The following is a 16,468-nucleotide window of genomic DNA, read 5'->3' as shown; positions in this document are numbered from 1 at the left end:
GAGTGGGAAACAACCCAAATGTCCATCAAATGATGAAAAGATAAATAAAATGCAGTATGTCCATATAATGGAATATTTTTGGCCATAAAAAGAAATAAAGTACTGATGCATGCTACAACAAGGATGAATCTTGAAAACATTATGCTAAATGAAGGAAGGCAGCCACAAAGATCAGATGTTCTATGGTTCCATCTGTATGAAGAGTCCAGAAGAGGCAAATCTATTAAGACAGAAAGTAGATTACTGGTCGCTTAGGACTAAGGAAAGTGGGCAGTGATAGCAAAAAAAGTACAGATTTCTGAGTTGACAACAATGGTCTAACAATTGACTATAGTAATGGTTGCAAGTATTTTTGAATGCACCAAAACCATTTTTTTTTCAGTTTGAGTTTACAAACATACAGTATTGTACAAGTTAAGGTGTACTGAATAATGCTTTGACATACATATATCAAGAGATAATTACCACAGTAAGATGTCCATCATCTCATGTATTTACAAAAACAAAATTTTTTAATCCTTGTGATGAGAACTTCTGGGATCTACTCTCTTAGCAACTTTCATACAGCAGTGTTAACTATACTCATCCTCAATCATACAGCAGTGTTAACTATACTCATCCTGTTATATATTACAAGCCAGTACTTGTTTATTTTATAACTGAAACTTTGTACCTTTTCATCACCTTCATTCAATTCCCACCCCCCAACTCCTGTCTCTAGTAACCACAAATCTGCTCTTGTTTTTGGGGGGGGGTTGATTCCATATGGAAGTAAGATCATACAGTATTTGTCTTCCTCTAACTTATTTCTCTTAGCATAATGCCCTCAAGTTCCATCCATGTTGTCACAAATACAGGATCCCTTTCCTTTTATGGCTGACTAGATTTCATTGTGTGTGTATGAATATATATATGTATGTGTGTGTGTGTGTGTATCTGTGTGTATACACATTTTCTACATTCATTTGTTGATAGACACTGAGGCCATAAAAACCATTGAATTTTACATTCTAAATGGGTAACATATATAGTAAGTGAATTATAGCTCAATAAAGCTGTTGTAGAAAGAAAGGAAAAAGTGAAGGAAGGGAGGGAGGAAGGAAGGAAAAAAAGGAAGGGAAGAGAAAGAGAAAAGAAAAAACAATAGTGTACATACCTATTAAGAACAAAAGTGGATCAAAGAACTCAAATCTGAAGAGCTTCTTGGCATTTTCCACAAAGGGATCCTGTGGGTTGTTGAGGGAATCAGTGTTCACTCCAAATGATGTGCTGGTAATCACATCCATGCTGTAGGCCCCAAAGATGCTATGAGAGAAACAAAGACATGGATAATTAAAACCAGCACCTCTTTACTACCCTTATCCAGCACATGCAGCAAGAAGTGCATGTAGATACCCATGCTCAGGCAAGACAAGAGCCACACTTTCAGAACCACCTACTGCATCATCTGAAGAGTCTATATGCCATCACACTCACTCCCAAGGTGCTCATGAGGTGCCAGTGATACAGCTGGCCCTGTGCTAGGGTGATGGGGACACTACGGCAAATTAGACATACTTCTGAGTTCAAGGAGCTCAGTCATGGAGGGATAGAGACCCAAAGTGTGACAAATTTCAGTAGTATCTTTTGAATATAGGCAATAGAAGGTAGATAAGCACTGTGTCTGAGCAGGACCAAGAGTGGAATAATTAACCCTTTCTCAGGGAGTCAAGAAAGGTGAAACTGATCTGGATCTTCTCTCACCACAGTATCTACGCTCAGAGCTGATTCCTCTTCAGCACATGACAGAACACCAACACCCTGTTCTGTGCTGCCAGGAACACCATCCCTTCTTCTCTACACCCCTGCTAAGGCTCCTGAAAGACCCACTCTGTCTCAACTCCAGTGATCTGAGATTGTCCTTCGGACTCACTCATTTCTGGAAAATGTAAGAACTAAGAATGTTCTCAGAAAAAAAAAATAGTACATCGCTCCAAAATTGATTCATGGAAGCCCATAACTAAGTTATCATATGCCCCTAGTTTTCACAGGACAACCCAGTGTACACTTGTTATTCCTGCATGATTAAAAAATTCCCAAATTTAGACAATAAATGACATGGTCAGCCTACCCATACCCTGTGTAGGACTTTTGCTCTTTTGAGATTGAAGGAAGGAAAAGTGGTAGTAAAAGTTAATATTTCACATTTTGCGAATATCTACAAAAAATCATGAAAGTTTTTAAGTTGTTCCCATTCTACCTTGTAACTTTCCTGCCCCACCCAGTGCCTGCCAGTTTGTACCAAGTATCCTCCCCTCCCACCATTGCGTACATTCTACTCTCAAAAACTTTGGTACAATTCTGTTTCTTCTTCTCAAGAATGTATTTTGGTCTTCCAGAATAACCAAAGTCACAATTAAGTAGATAATTTATTCCTCGCTCCTGTAAGCAGGAGCCGATCGATCCTTTCTCTCCTGGCTGCCCTGCCTTTTTAGGTGAGCTACCTCTTCTTGGCTGGCCCACTGGAGTTGGAACACCACACGCCTACTTCAGCTGCTTCACTACAGCAACTCAATAGTGGGAACTGGGCTCTGTGGCAGCAGCTAGGAAGTGTTGTGACAGAGTTGGAATCCCAGCAGCTGCACTCCTACTTACTCTTTCAAGTTGATAGGTTTGCCTTTCTCTGCCTCCTTCCTCAGGTTCCTCACCAACACATCTCCATACTGGCCAATGATGGGGAACATCTACACACAAAATACAACACCACCTGAAGTTAAATTGGGAAATCAAGTGCTAGAATGACCTGGCTTTCACAAGCATGGAGCAGTAAGGGACATTTTTTTTTTTAATTTAAATTGTGTTACTTAATATGTAGTGCAATATTGGTTTCTGGAGTAGAATTCAGTGATTCATCACTTTCATACAACATCCAGTGCTCATCACAACAAGTACCCTCTTTAGTAACTATCACCCATCTAGCCCATCTCCCAGCCACCTCCCTCCATCAACCCTCAGTTTGTTCTCTGTCATTAAGAGTCAGTTATGGCTTGTTTCCCTCTCTCCTTTTTTTAATTCCCTTTCCCCTCTTCCCATATGTTTATCTGTTTTCTTTCTTAAATTCCACAGATGAGTGAGATCCTAAAAAAAAAAAAAAAAAAAGGAATGTGGCATATATACAAAATGGAATATTATTCAGCCTTCAAAAAGAATGAAATCTTGCTATTTGCAACAATGTGGATGGAGCTAGAGTGAAATAAGTCAGTCAGAGTAAGGGACATTTAATGACAAATCTTACGTCTTTTCTAGGACAGGAAGAGAAAAGACCATTTTTAGGAAGCCAAATATAGCAGACTACTCCCTAGAAATGGAATATGTTCCTATTTTTTTACCTGGCCCCAGATGTATTCCTTAACTTTTTAATTGAAATCCTCTTCTTTCTTACCTCTTTCATCTTTCCACTGGTGAAGGTTGGAGACAGCAATGTTCGTATTCTCTTCCATTCTTCATCCTCAGACAGAGCAATGGAATTTTTCATAAATCCCACTGGACCAAGAAACTAGAGTCAAAGAAAAACACATTTTGCCCTACATAAGTTTTGGAGGTCTCAAAGTTTGTGGAAAATGTGTTAAATAGGTATGAATTACTCAACAAATATTTAGTGGCTGTCTACTTAGTAGCAGGCCATATGCTAGATGCTCAATAGATATTTATCCCAAATGCCTAGCTTCCTGCAAGGCTGAAGGAGGCATCCAGCCACCTGATATGCTTTCCAGCCTTTATATTCCAATCTCCTTTTCAGTGTAAATATGGTATGAAATAATTTGGTAGGGAAGCTACACCTTCAGGGGAATACACACAATTAACACCTAGTACATTCTCCTAAGCTGTGCAGAATAGAATTGGAATGGTGGAAGGTAGCCAGATAGACTGGCAAACTGCATGTTGCCTCAGAGCAGTTCAGTCTTTACATATATGTACAGCATGAGCATCTGGAAAAACAGCTGTCTTGATATGGTGATTTTTTAAAAAATAGTACTTAAGACTAAAAACATTAGGAATCTATTTGTTACTGTGAAGAAATGGTACAGTTACATGGAAATCTTTTCCCCCAGTATTTCCCCAAAGGAACAGAAGGAAAGAGAGATCATTCTATTTCTCAGCTTGGGACTGGCCTATCAAGCTAACTAGCTTGAATCTTTCTTCCATCTTCCAAAACTATATTTTGTTTTAAAATGGGTATCTCCAATATGCATTCATGATTAAAAACTCACAAACGAGGAACAGAAGGAACTTTCTCAACTTAGTAAAGAGCATCTAAAAACCCTACACCTAACATCACCTCAGTGAGGAAAGACTGATGTGATATCACCAGGATGATGGAACAGGACACTCCAGCTTCTGTCACCCTACAAAGAACAACAATTAGACAGCTATCCACAAACAAAAATAGGGCCAAGAGCTTAGGAGTCCATTTAAGAAGTTTTGACAACAGTGGAGCAAAACTCTTGAGAATAACTGTACAAGAAAAGTAGGGAGATTAGCTTCGTTTTGCCTGCATCACCCCATGCCCCAGACCAGCACTGCTCAGCACCAAGAGGACACCCTCTGACCTGAGATATTTTCCCTTCCTGGATAATGGGCAGAAGGATGAGCGACCATTAGCCCCACCCTTCAAGGCATGGTACAAATGACCCACTTTGGTTTCACCCCACCCAGAGACTGGCATGGGTGGCACATCTAGACACAGCTAGGAACAAAGAAGGGCCAGATTACCAGTATCAGTCAAGTGGCAGGAGTGACCATGTTTCTCTGTGTCCTGCTCTGCAGAAGACCCCAGCAGCCTTAGCTGCTGAGGAACCAACAGCGGGTACAGCACCGTGCACCCTCTAAGATTTTACTGCTGATAGTCCCCCAGGTTTTCACATTTGCAGACTCTAGCTGCCTGAGTCCAGCTCTGCTCCCTTTGCCCCTACTGGACGTGCCTCAGCCAGTGCCACCATCAGCACGCCGAGCCCTGGAAATTGCACCAGAAGCCAGCCCTGGCCTCTGTGACTGGTCATATATACAACACCAGCCCAGGTCCCAGCAGCTTCTCAGGTGCTTGAGGCCAGGCCTGACTCCTGTCATTGGACTGCACTGCCACATGCGTCCACAGCTAAACCCTGTATTTTGCCAGGCTGAACTCCGGTCATAAGCCCCAATGCCATGCATGCAACAGCGGCTAGCCCTGAAGCCACGTGAGTGCACAGAGACAGCCCGGTCACTCAATGCTACCTATGTGCCCCCATTTGTCCTTGGCCCCTGCTACTGGGCCTAGCCCTCATTTTGGGCAGGTGCCTCCATTCAGTGCCCACAGATGAATGTGTGCATAGCACCAACTCTGGCCACCACTCTGCCTGCCACAGTCACGCTATATCTGGAGGTGCTACTGAAGACCCAAATAGCAACACAGCCTCAATGAACCCCCCACAGCTCTTGCTCCCATGGATCATGCAGTTGCTGATGTTGTGGTCCCCAACTTCCTGAGCCAACCACACTGCTCTGCATTTGGAATTATGCACTCAGAGTCAGGAAAAAAATGAAAAGAACAGGGAAAAAAGGCCTACAGGACTTATAGGACACCATCAAGTGAAACAATATTCACATTAGGGGAGTCCTAGTAGGACAAAAGAGAAGTGGGCAGAATGCTTACTTAAAGGAACAATGGCTGAAAACTTCCCAAACCTAGGGAAATATATGGAAATCTTGGGATATGAAGTTAAAGGTCCCCAATCAAATTGAATCCCAAAAAGACTTCACCAAGACACTTTATAATAAAACTGTCAAAAATCAAAGAGAATCTTGAAAGCAGCAAGAAAAAAGGAACTCGTCCCATACAAGGGAACACCTACAAAGCTATTCAGTGGCTTTACCAGCAGCAATCTTGAAAGCCAGAAGAGAGTGGATAATATATTCGAAGTGGTAAAAGAAACAAAAAAGCAAAAAGCAAACATTTGCAACCACAAATAATTTACCTGGAAAAGCAAGTAATGAGGGAGAGAGAAAGACATTTCCAGACAAACACAAGTGGAAAATTTCATCACCACTAAAGCTGCCTTACAAGAAATACTAAAGGGAGTTCTTCAAGGTGAAAAGAGAGGACACTTACTACTAACATGAAATCATATGAAAGTACAAAACTCACTGGTAAATGTAAATATATACTCAAATTCAGCATACAGTAATATTGTAATGGTGATATACAAATCACTTATAACTCAAGTGTAAAGGATAAAAGATAAAACAATTAAAAATACCTATAACTATAAGAATTGTTTATGGGTACACAATATATGTAAATTGTGAGTTCAAATACATAAAATGGAGGGGGAGTAAAAGCACTGAGGTTTTGAATGAGAACAAAGTTAAGTTCTTATGAGCTTAAAATAGACTGCTATATTTATAAGACTATAAAATGTTTTGGGGCACCTGGGTGGCTCAGTCATTAAGCGTCTGCCTTTGGCACAGGTCACGATCCCAGGGTCCTGGGATCGAGCCCAGCATCAGGCTCCTTGCTCCGTGGGAGGCCTGCTTCTCCCTCTCCCACTCCCCCTGCTTGTGTTCCCTCCCTCGCTGTGTCCCTCTCTGTCAAATAAATAAATAAATTCTTTTAAAAAAATAAAAATAAAAAGTTTTATGTAAGCCTCCTGGTAACTGAAAAAACCTAGAGTAGATACGGAAAAGACAAAGAAAGGAATGAAAGCATTCCTGCATAAAAAACAAACAAACCATGAAATCACAAGGGAAGACAGGAAGAAGGAACAAGTGATCTATGAAAAACTTGGACTAATGAAATGCAATAGTAAATCCTTACCTATCATTATATACTTTAATGTAAGTGGACAGATGAATGCATAAAGAAAATGGAATATCATTCAGCCTTAAAAAGAAAGAAATCGTATGCTCTCCAAAAAACATGGATAAACCTGGAAGACAACATGCTAAGTCAACTTAACCAGACACAAAAGGACAGGTAGGTAGCACATGATCTCACTTATAAGTGAAATCTAAAAATAAAATCAAGCTCAGTAATGGAGGGTAGAATGATAGTTATGAGAACCTAGAGAGGGGGGTGAAGGGCAGATGTTAATCAAATGGTACAAACTTCTGATTATAAGATGAATAAGATCTGAAGACTAAATGTACTGCATTATAGTTAATACTGAACTGTATACTTGAATTTGCTAAAAAAGTAGATCTTACATATTCTTACCACACACACCAGAGTAAAGGTAACTCTGGGTGGTAATGGTTATATTAATTCATTTGTGTTCATCATTTCAAAATGTATATACACATACATTACAACATCACATAGTGCACCTTAAAAATATACACTTTTAGTTGTAATAAATAAACAAAAAAAATTTTAATTAGTGAAAGACTGAATGCTTTCTCCTAAGATCAGGAACAAGACAAAATGTCCACTCTCACAACTCTTATTTAACATCTTACTAGAAATCCTAGCTAGTGCAACAGGCAAAACAAAGAAAAAAAGGTATACAGATTGGGAAGATAAAAATCATAGTGATCCTATTTCAGGTGACATAATTGTCAATGTAGAAAATCCTAAGGAACATAAAAAAGAACACCTCTGCATCTAATAAATGAGCTAAGCTATTTGTAGAAAACAAGATCAACACACAAAAATCAACCACACTTCTATATAACAATGAATATGTCAAAACACACTAAAAACACAGTAACAATCATAATCACTCAAAGAAGGTGAAATACTTTAGGTGCTCATTTAACAAGATATGTATGAGATCTCTACGCGAACTAAATGTTGGTGAAAAGAATCAAAGAAAACCTAAATAAATGAATGAACATACTGCATCCATGCCTTGAAAGATAGGACTTAAAGATATAGATTTCCCCCAAACTGATCTATGGGTTTAAATCAGTTCTTATCAAAATCTCAGCAAATTGTAAATACAGATAAGCTAATTCTAAATTTGTATAGAAAGGCAAAGGAGCTAGAATAGTTAACACAATGATGCTAAGACTTACTATATGGTTACAGTAATCAAGAGAGCCTGGCATTGGTGGAGGGAGATTACAGAGATCAATGAACAGAACAGAGAATGAGAAACAGACACTCATAAGTAGGTCCAACTCAATTTTGATACTGGTACAAAAGCAATTCAATGGAGGACGCATAGCCTTTCCACAAATGGTGCTGGAGCAATTAGACATCCACAGACCAAAAAGAAAGATCTTCACACCTCATAACTAACAGGACTCTTAACTATAGGAAACAACCTGAGGGTTGCTGGAGGGGAGGTGGGTGGAGGGATCGGGTAATTGGATGATGGGCATTAAGTAAGGCACTTGATGTATTGAGCACTGGGTGTTCTATGCAACTGATGAATCACTAAACTCTACCTCTGAAACTAATAAAACACTATAATAACAGTATGTTAATTAATTGAATTTAAATATAAATAAAATTTAAAAAATTACACAAAATGTATCACAGACCTACATGTAAAACATAAAACTATATGAGATTTACATTATAAATGTAAAACATAAAAGTAAGGAGGGCACGTGTTATGATGTGCACTGGGTGTTATACATAAGTAATGAATCATTGAACACTACATCAAAAACTAATGATGTACTATACAATGGCTAACTGAACATAATAAAAAAAGTACATAAGACAATATCTTAAATATAAAACGTATTTTTTCATGTGTCTGTTAGCCATTTGTATGTCTTCTTTGGAGAAGTGTCTGTTCATGTCTTCTGCCCACTTTTGACTTGATTATTTGTTTTTTGGGTGTTGAGTTTGAGAAGTTCTTTATAGATCTTGGATACCAGCCCTTTATTTGTAGTGTCATTTGCAAATATCTTCTCCCATTCTGTGGGTTGCCTCTTTGTTTTGTTGACTGTTTCCTTTGCTGTGCAGAAGCTTTTTATCTTGATCAAGTCCCAAAAGTTCATTTTTGCTTTTGTTTCACTAGCTTTTGGAGATGTATCTTGAAAGAAGTTGCTGTGGCTGATGTCAAAGAGGTTACTGCCTATGTTCTCCTCCAGGATTTTGATGGATTTCTGTCTCACATTGAGGTCTTTCATCCATTTTGAGTTTATCTTTGTGAATGGTGTTAGAGAATGGTCGAGTTTCATTCTTCTGCATGTGGCTGTCCAATTTTCCCAGCACCATTTATTGAATAGACTGTCTTTTTTCCATTGCATGTTTTTTCCTGCTTTGTCAAAGATTATTTGACCATAGAGTTGAGGGTCCATATCTGGGTTCTCTCTTCTGTTCCATTGGTCTATATGTCTGTTTTTGTGCCAGTACCATGCTGTCTTGGTGATCACAGCTTTGTAATATAGCTTGAAATCGGGCAATGTGATACCCCCAGCTTTGTTTTTCTTTTTCAACATTTCCTTGGCGATTCGGGGTCTTTTCTGATTCCATACAAATTTTAGGATTGTTTGTTCCAGCACTTTGAAATATGTCATTGGAATTTTGATCGGGATGGCATTGAAGGTATAGGTTGCTCTGGGTAGCATAGACATTTTAACAATGTTTAATCTTCCGATCCATGAGCATGGAATATTTTTCCATCTTTTTGTGTCTTCTTCAATTTCTTTCATGAGTGTTCTGTAGTTCCTAGAGTATAGATCCTTTACCTTTTTGGTTAAGTTTATTCCGAGGTATCTTATGGTTTTTGGTGCTATTGTAAATGGAATCTTTTCTCTAATTTCTCTTTCTACAGTTGTGTTGTTAGTGTATAACCACATTGAGATACCACCTTACACCAGTTAGAATGGCAAAAATGGACAGGGAAAGAAACAACAAATGTTGGAGAGGTTGTGGAGAAAGGGGAACCCTCTTACACTGTTGGTGGGAATGCAAGTTGGTACAGCCACTTTGGAAAATAGTGTGGAGGTTCCTCAAAAATTTAAAAATAGAGCTACCCTATGACCCAGCAATTGCTCTCCTGGGTATTTACCCCAAAGACACAAATGTAGTGAAAAGAAGGGCCATATGCACCCCAATGTTCATAGCAGCAGTGTCTGCAATAGCCAAACTGTGGAAAGAGCTGAGATGCCCTTCAACAGATGAATGGATAAAGAAGATGTGGTTCATATATACAATGGAATATTACTCAGCCATCAGAAAGGATGAATACCCAACTTTTACATCAACATGGATGGGACTGGAGGAGATTATGCTAAGTGAAATAAGTCAAGCAGAGAAAGTCAATTATCATATGGTTTCACTTATTTGTGGAACATAAGGAATAGCATGAAGGACATTAGGAGAAGGAAGGGAAAAATGAAGGGAGGGAAATCAGAGGGAGAGATGAACCATGAGAGACTATGGACTCTGAGAAACAAACAGGGTTTTAAAGGGGAGGGGGGAGGGGGGATTGGTTAGCCTGGTGATGGGTATGAAGGAGGGCACGTACTGCATAGAGCACTGGGTGTTATATGAAAACAATGGATCATGGATCACCACATCAAAAACTAATGATGTATTGTATGGTGACTAACATAACATAATAAAATTAAAAAAATATATATATAAAACGTAAAACTAAATACTTGGGAAAATCTTAGGACTTAGGGCTAGGTAAAGAGTTTTCTAACTTGATGCCAAACTCACAACCCATAAAAGGATAAAGGATAAATTGGCCTTCTAAAAAAAAAAAAAAACCCTAAAAAACAAAAAACGTTTGCTCTGCTGAAAACCTTGAGACAAGGAAGAGACAAGCTACACACCGTGCCTATAAAAGAATAGTAAGAGGGAGATTTTTGGTGATGGAACAGCTCTCTAACATGACTGGGGTGGTGGATACACAAATCTACATGTAAGATAAATATTCAGAGAGCAACACACACACACAAAAGAGTGCACATAAAACTTGAAATCTGAATAAGCTCTGTGGCTAGAACCAATGTCAGTTTCCATTTCCATACTATATTATAGTTATGCAGGATATTACCTAAGGGGAAATAGCCTGAAGGCCACAGGACATGGAACCTCCCGAGACAACTTCCTATGAATCTAAAAATATTTCAAAATAAAAGCTATATAAATCAATCAATCAATCAGTCAATCTGTGAATTAAGACTAAACCAATGCCTACCCGCCGGTTTGTGAAGACAGAATAACATTCTTTCACTAGTACTGTTTTGATCATGTCCGGATCCGTGATAGCCAACACAGGCTGTCGCCCATCATAAAACCTGTGTTGGGAAAACAGAGCTGATTACACTTAACATGACAGTTTCTGCAGTTGCAGCCATGCCTGGAAGTCCAGACTTTTATCTTGACATTACATAATCCAAACTCTGACATCATAATTAGAAATAACATTAGAACATTTGTTAACTCTAGGTGATGTGTACATCGGTATTTCCTGGATCATTCTCCATAATTTTCTGCATGTTTAGAGTATTTCAAGTATCTTAGAAGTATTTCAAACATTTCAAATAATTTATCTATATTATCAAAAAGAAAGTTGTGTTAGTAAATAACTGAAGGCAAGTAAATTATCTAGGAATAAAAAATTAATGAGGGAGTCTGCCTGTTAGACAAGAAAAATTATAATTTTAAAGAAATATCAAACACATGGAAAACATATGATACAATATTAGATGAAAATTGTAGATACACTGATCACAAACATGTAAAGATGTATCTGCAAATGACAAAATCTTGGAATGCTCAAAAAGTGATGGTAGGATTATGAAAAATTTCTTTGCCCTATTTTCTAAAATTTCCTTCCTAGTTTATAACATTTTAAAGAAAATATTATTTTAACTATTAAAGAGAGGTCCTTGGTAAGATCAAAATCAGAAAAATTTGAAACAAAAGGACAAAGAGAATAAAGAAATACAGAGAAACATGCATAATTCATTTTCAAAATATTTTCTTTTCATTACTTGTATTTATTCTTATATGTGGGTCCCAAGTGTGAGTCCCTTGGGCTCCATGTAGGTGACATCCCAGAGCAGCGGGGCACGCCCACTTTTGACACATGTCTCACACAAAGCTGACTCTTTATATGTGCTCCATCCCTATCCAGCCTGACTTGACTGTCAATATGCCTGTTAAAGGCAAGGGGCAACTGGCATGAGGTTTATTTTAAGCTTAATTACCCCACCCTCTGGCATTTTTGTTTTCCATTATAAATCATTTGCATTTGCCAAAACAAAATGGGAGATTTTCCACAAGTCCCATAGTCTTTCTTTGATGTCACAGGGGAATTTCAAATGGCTTTGTGATCACATTTAAAATGGATGAGAACCACTGTACTAAATGCTACCCATGTCCAAAAAGTAAAACTCAGAAAGTTGAAGTGGGAGTTGAGTATATTTTGCGTTGAAGCAGTGATAGAAGTTACTGAGGTGGCACTTAGGTCTGCTCTCCCAGCAGCCTGATCATATTTCTTGGATGATTCCCCTCGTCCCATCCTGTTTGTTCAAAAACACCTGGATGGACAAGGGACAGTGGTTTGGCGTAACCCTTTATATTCATGATCTCATCCAGTCCTAATGTTTCCATTGCCAGTTAAATTCAGATTCTTGGGTCCCACCCCACATCCTCCAGACTCGGTGTTGCTGAGGGATGGATGGATACCAAGAATCTCCATTTTTAGCAAGCTCTCCCATGTGGTTCTTTTCTATAGCTAAGCTTGAGAACCATATATTAAGGACAGAACTGGGGCCAATGATGTAAGACTGACTCCATCCAGAGCTGATCAGTACTGCATATAGAAAGGGGCAGTGGAGCTGAACCAGTAGTGATCCAGAGATCTGTGTTCTTTCTATTCTATCATGTTCCTTATGGGCCACACCAATTCAGCAGGACCCTACGGTGTCTTAGGACTTGATGAGAGAAGATAAAGAGGTGTAAGAAAGTCCAACACTGGCTGTGAGCATCCCAGACGCACACTATACCTCTCCCTCTACTTCACCAAACCTCCAGCCGCTCTGAATGGGAGCATCCACTGCAAGCAGCAGTGGCCACTCCACAAAATCACCAAGTCCATCAGTGCACCAAGAAACACCGTGGTTTAGAAATATTCTACATCGGGGGGCGCCTGGGTGGCTCAGTCGTTAAGCGTCTGCCTTCGGCTCAGGTCATGATCCCGGGGTCCTGGGATCGAGCCCCACATCGGGCTCCCTGCTCTGCGGGAGGCCTGCTTCTCCCTCTGCCACTCCCCCTGCTTGTGTTCCCTCTCTCGCTGTGTCTCTCTCTTCAAATAAATAAATAAAATCTTAAAAAAAAAAAAAAAGAAATATTCTACATTGGGGCGCCTGGGTGGCTCAGATGGTTAAACGTCTGCCTTCGGCTCAGGTCATGATCCCAGGGTCCTGGGATCGAGCCCCGCATCAGGCTCCCTGCTTGGCGGGGAGCCTGCTTCTCCCTCTCCCTCTACTGTTCCCCCTGCTTGTGCTCTCTCGCTCTCTCTATCAAATAAATAAATAAATAAAATCTTAAAAAAAAAAAGAAATATTCTACATCTCTTCATGTCTGTAGAATAAAGAAACACTTGTATATACTTGTATTGAAAGAAAAGTCTTGGCCTCATATTAAAAACAAAACAAACTCCACACTTGCAAAGAAAGTAAGAAAAAACTGAGCAGCGGGCGCCTGGGTGGCTCAGTTGGTTAAGAAAAAACTGAGCAGAAAGGCTTCCCATTCTGTCCACCAATACCCCCACAGCCCACCTTTCAAAAGGACATATTTAATCCAAACTTTAAATAAGGGATCTTTGGCTTTTAATGAAAAGTGAATCATGTGGGAAAGAGGTAATGAGATGCACTGATAGGCACATATTAGAAAGGCTTGAAATAATGCATTTTTGCAATTAAAGGGGACATAAGGAGGGCAAGGGGAGAAGACGGTAATCACAAGACAGGGTAGAAAGCGATGCTAGGACTCCGCGGGCACCAATGTCTGGAGATCAGTGATGACCTGCAGCTCTCCAGGTCCGATCACATTTAGATCTGCACACCTGGTGATACATGGGATCCCAGGAAGGAGAGACACCAGAAACTTTACTACAGCGGGCTTCATCCCAAGAGGCTCTTGACTAAGACTCTCTAGACAGCTGGGAGCCTCATCATAACAAGCCTGTCCAGTGGAAGTTTCCAGAATACTCACCCCCAAAATCTTCCATATTTCTTAAAATATGCCTTGTCAATATTCCAAAAGCCCTGCAAGAAGAAACAAAACATATTACTAATCTAAATGTCCTGAGCCCTACCTCCTACAGGGATGAAAAGGACTCAGATCACATGAAATGCAGCTTACTCTCACTGGCAGTCAGAGGGAAGCTCTTATCACAGGTGTCTTACCGGAAAGGAGAGGAAACAAGAGGATATTGAAATGGAGAAATTCAAGTCCCTCTTGAATCCTCTCCGAGTATTGCAGATACTGAACAACTTACCTTGTCTGTGAGGACTACAGAACCTCTGAATTTCTGGCCTGTTTGGCTTGTGCCTGTGTTTTCTCTAAATCTCAGAATCCTCTGAATTATTACCTCAGGGCCATGTGGGAAAACTGGAGCTGAGGGAAAGTAAGCATGGCCTGCACCCTCTGAACCAGCAGTCAGCATCCCGCTCATTGATCTCAGGAGCCCTACTAGAATTCCAGGGGATTTAGGAAATTAAGACACCAGTGACCTCTTTTAGTCTAGCAGAATTACAGAAGTCTAAGACATGTTTGTTGAGTGTGAAAGTGAGAGATGAGTGAATGAATGACAAGGTGGACTCGCCTTCCAGTTGTCCACCTCAACATGGAAAAGAAGGGATGGTGCCACCACTCCACAGAGGACAGAGCAAGACAAAACACTTGCTTGTGTCCACAATAGCCAAACTGTGGAAGGAGCTGAGATGCCCTTCAACAGATGAATGGATAAAGAAGATGTGGTTCATATATACAATGGAATATTACTCAGCTATCAAAAAGGATGAATACCCACCATTTGCATTGGCATGGATGGAACTGGAGGGGATTATGCTAAGTGAAATAAGTCAAGCGGAGAAAGATAATTATCATATGGTTTCACTCATATGTGAAACATAAGGAATAGTGCAGAGGACCATAGGGGAAGGGAGGGAAAACTGAATGGGAAGAAATCAGAGTGGGAGACAAACCATGAGAGACTCTGGATTCCAGGAAACAAACTGAGGGTTACAGAAGGGAGGTGGGGTAGGGGGATGGGGTAACCGGGTGATGGGTATTAAGGAGGGCACATGTGATGAGCACTGGGTGTGTTATATGCAACTAATGAATCGTTGAACACTACATCAAAAACTAATGATGTGCTATATGTTGGCTAACTGAACACAATGATAAAAAAATAAAAATAAAAATAAAAAAACATTTGCTCTGTGTTTTCACTTCTGTCACTTGAAAAAAACAACAACAAAACTTCCTGTTGCTAAGTTTTGTTGGGATATTTGATGTTTCAACTACACAAAGAAATATGGGTCTTGGGTGCATCTACTAAGTAGTCGATCTGGGAAAAGTGGAAAGGAAATTATTGTTTTGGAGGGAAAAACTCTAGGAGTTCTTAGGCAGTACTGGGCACTGCAAGCCTCAGTGGGGAGGAGTGGGATCTGAGAAACAAGCCTCAGGTCTGTGGAAAAGGAACTCTACAGCAGAGAGCAGCCTGCAGACTGCCTGCTGGCCTTCTAGATGTGAGCTCCTAACATTCTGTCCAGAGGCCCAGCCTCAGGTGAGGTATCAGCCCTGGATTAGCCACAAAGGCTCCACCAACATTTAGTGTGTGTGTCAGATAGTACATTCCACTGAGTTACATTAATTTCTCAATAATTTTGTCAAAGCGTCTCTTTTCTAGTGATTTTTTATGAGTGGTTCTACCATTGTGTGCAAAACAACACACATGCACAACTTGTTCAAAAGTTAAAATCTGAAGTCAATAGACAAGCACCATCTACTCTCAGTTAGATTCCCTCCCTGCCCAACTCACCCAGAAGGTGCCTCCTTGGAAGGTAGAAAAGTAAAGCAGAGAACTCTGGTTCAACCTCACAAATCCCAAAAGATGTCACAGGTGACAAAGGGTGACTTAGAGCCATGGAAATAACTGCAGGGGGTTGGCCAGTTCTTGAGGGAAGTCAAGTATGTACAAATTCCCCAAAAATGAATCTTGGGCTTCCCAATAAACTGAAGTTCCAAGCTATCCAGGAAAATGAGAAGGTTACCCAGAGATCGTGCTATGAACTTAAAAGTCTGACTCTAGGGTACACAGCTTAATGGACCACTAGCATGGACCCCCTTGATGCTCTTCTCATACCAAGTACGATTATGCCTTCCTGGGAATCTGCACCTGCCAGAAACAAAAGCCTCTTCACAATGCTCACAAGCTAGAACATCAAGTCCTGTACAGAATCAGAGAGCTGGGTTGCCCACTGAGGGAAACCGTGAGGCTCCTAACAGCAGACAATAGAGCCC

General features: G+C 40.1%; 1 protein-coding gene across 4 annotated transcripts in view; it reads right to left on the bottom strand.

Annotated features, from left to right (window-relative positions):
* LOC118527106 (cytochrome P450 3A12-like) overlaps positions 1 to 16,468 on the bottom strand; it is a 54,208-nt gene that overhangs the window by 18,717 nt on the left and 19,023 nt on the right. For 3 of the 4 annotated variants that reach the window (XR_013448691.1, XM_078074376.1, XM_036078737.2), the window contains exons 3-7: positions 14,153 to 14,205; positions 11,127 to 11,226; positions 3,422 to 3,535; positions 2,635 to 2,723; positions 1,157 to 1,305 (exon numbers count right to left, since the gene is read on the bottom strand). Coding sequence is in view for 3 of the 4 variants with exons in the window: in XM_036078737.2 (XP_035934630.2) it covers positions 1,157 to 1,305; positions 2,635 to 2,723; positions 3,422 to 3,535; positions 11,127 to 11,226; positions 14,153 to 14,205 (505 nt within the window). In the remaining variant the exon portion in view is untranslated. Of the gene's footprint in view, positions 1 to 1,156; positions 1,306 to 2,634; positions 2,724 to 3,421; positions 3,536 to 4,318; positions 4,368 to 11,126; positions 11,227 to 14,152; positions 14,206 to 16,468 lie in introns of those variants that run through there. The other variant, XM_078074375.1, reaches the window with a different exon arrangement.

The sequence above is a fragment of the Halichoerus grypus genome, chromosome 6 (assembly GCF_964656455.1).
Source record: "Halichoerus grypus chromosome 6, mHalGry1.hap1.1, whole genome shotgun sequence".
NCBI classification, from domain to species: Eukaryota; Metazoa; Chordata; class Mammalia; order Carnivora; family Phocidae; genus Halichoerus; species Halichoerus grypus.
This window is presented reverse-complemented; position numbering and strand designations above follow the sequence as displayed.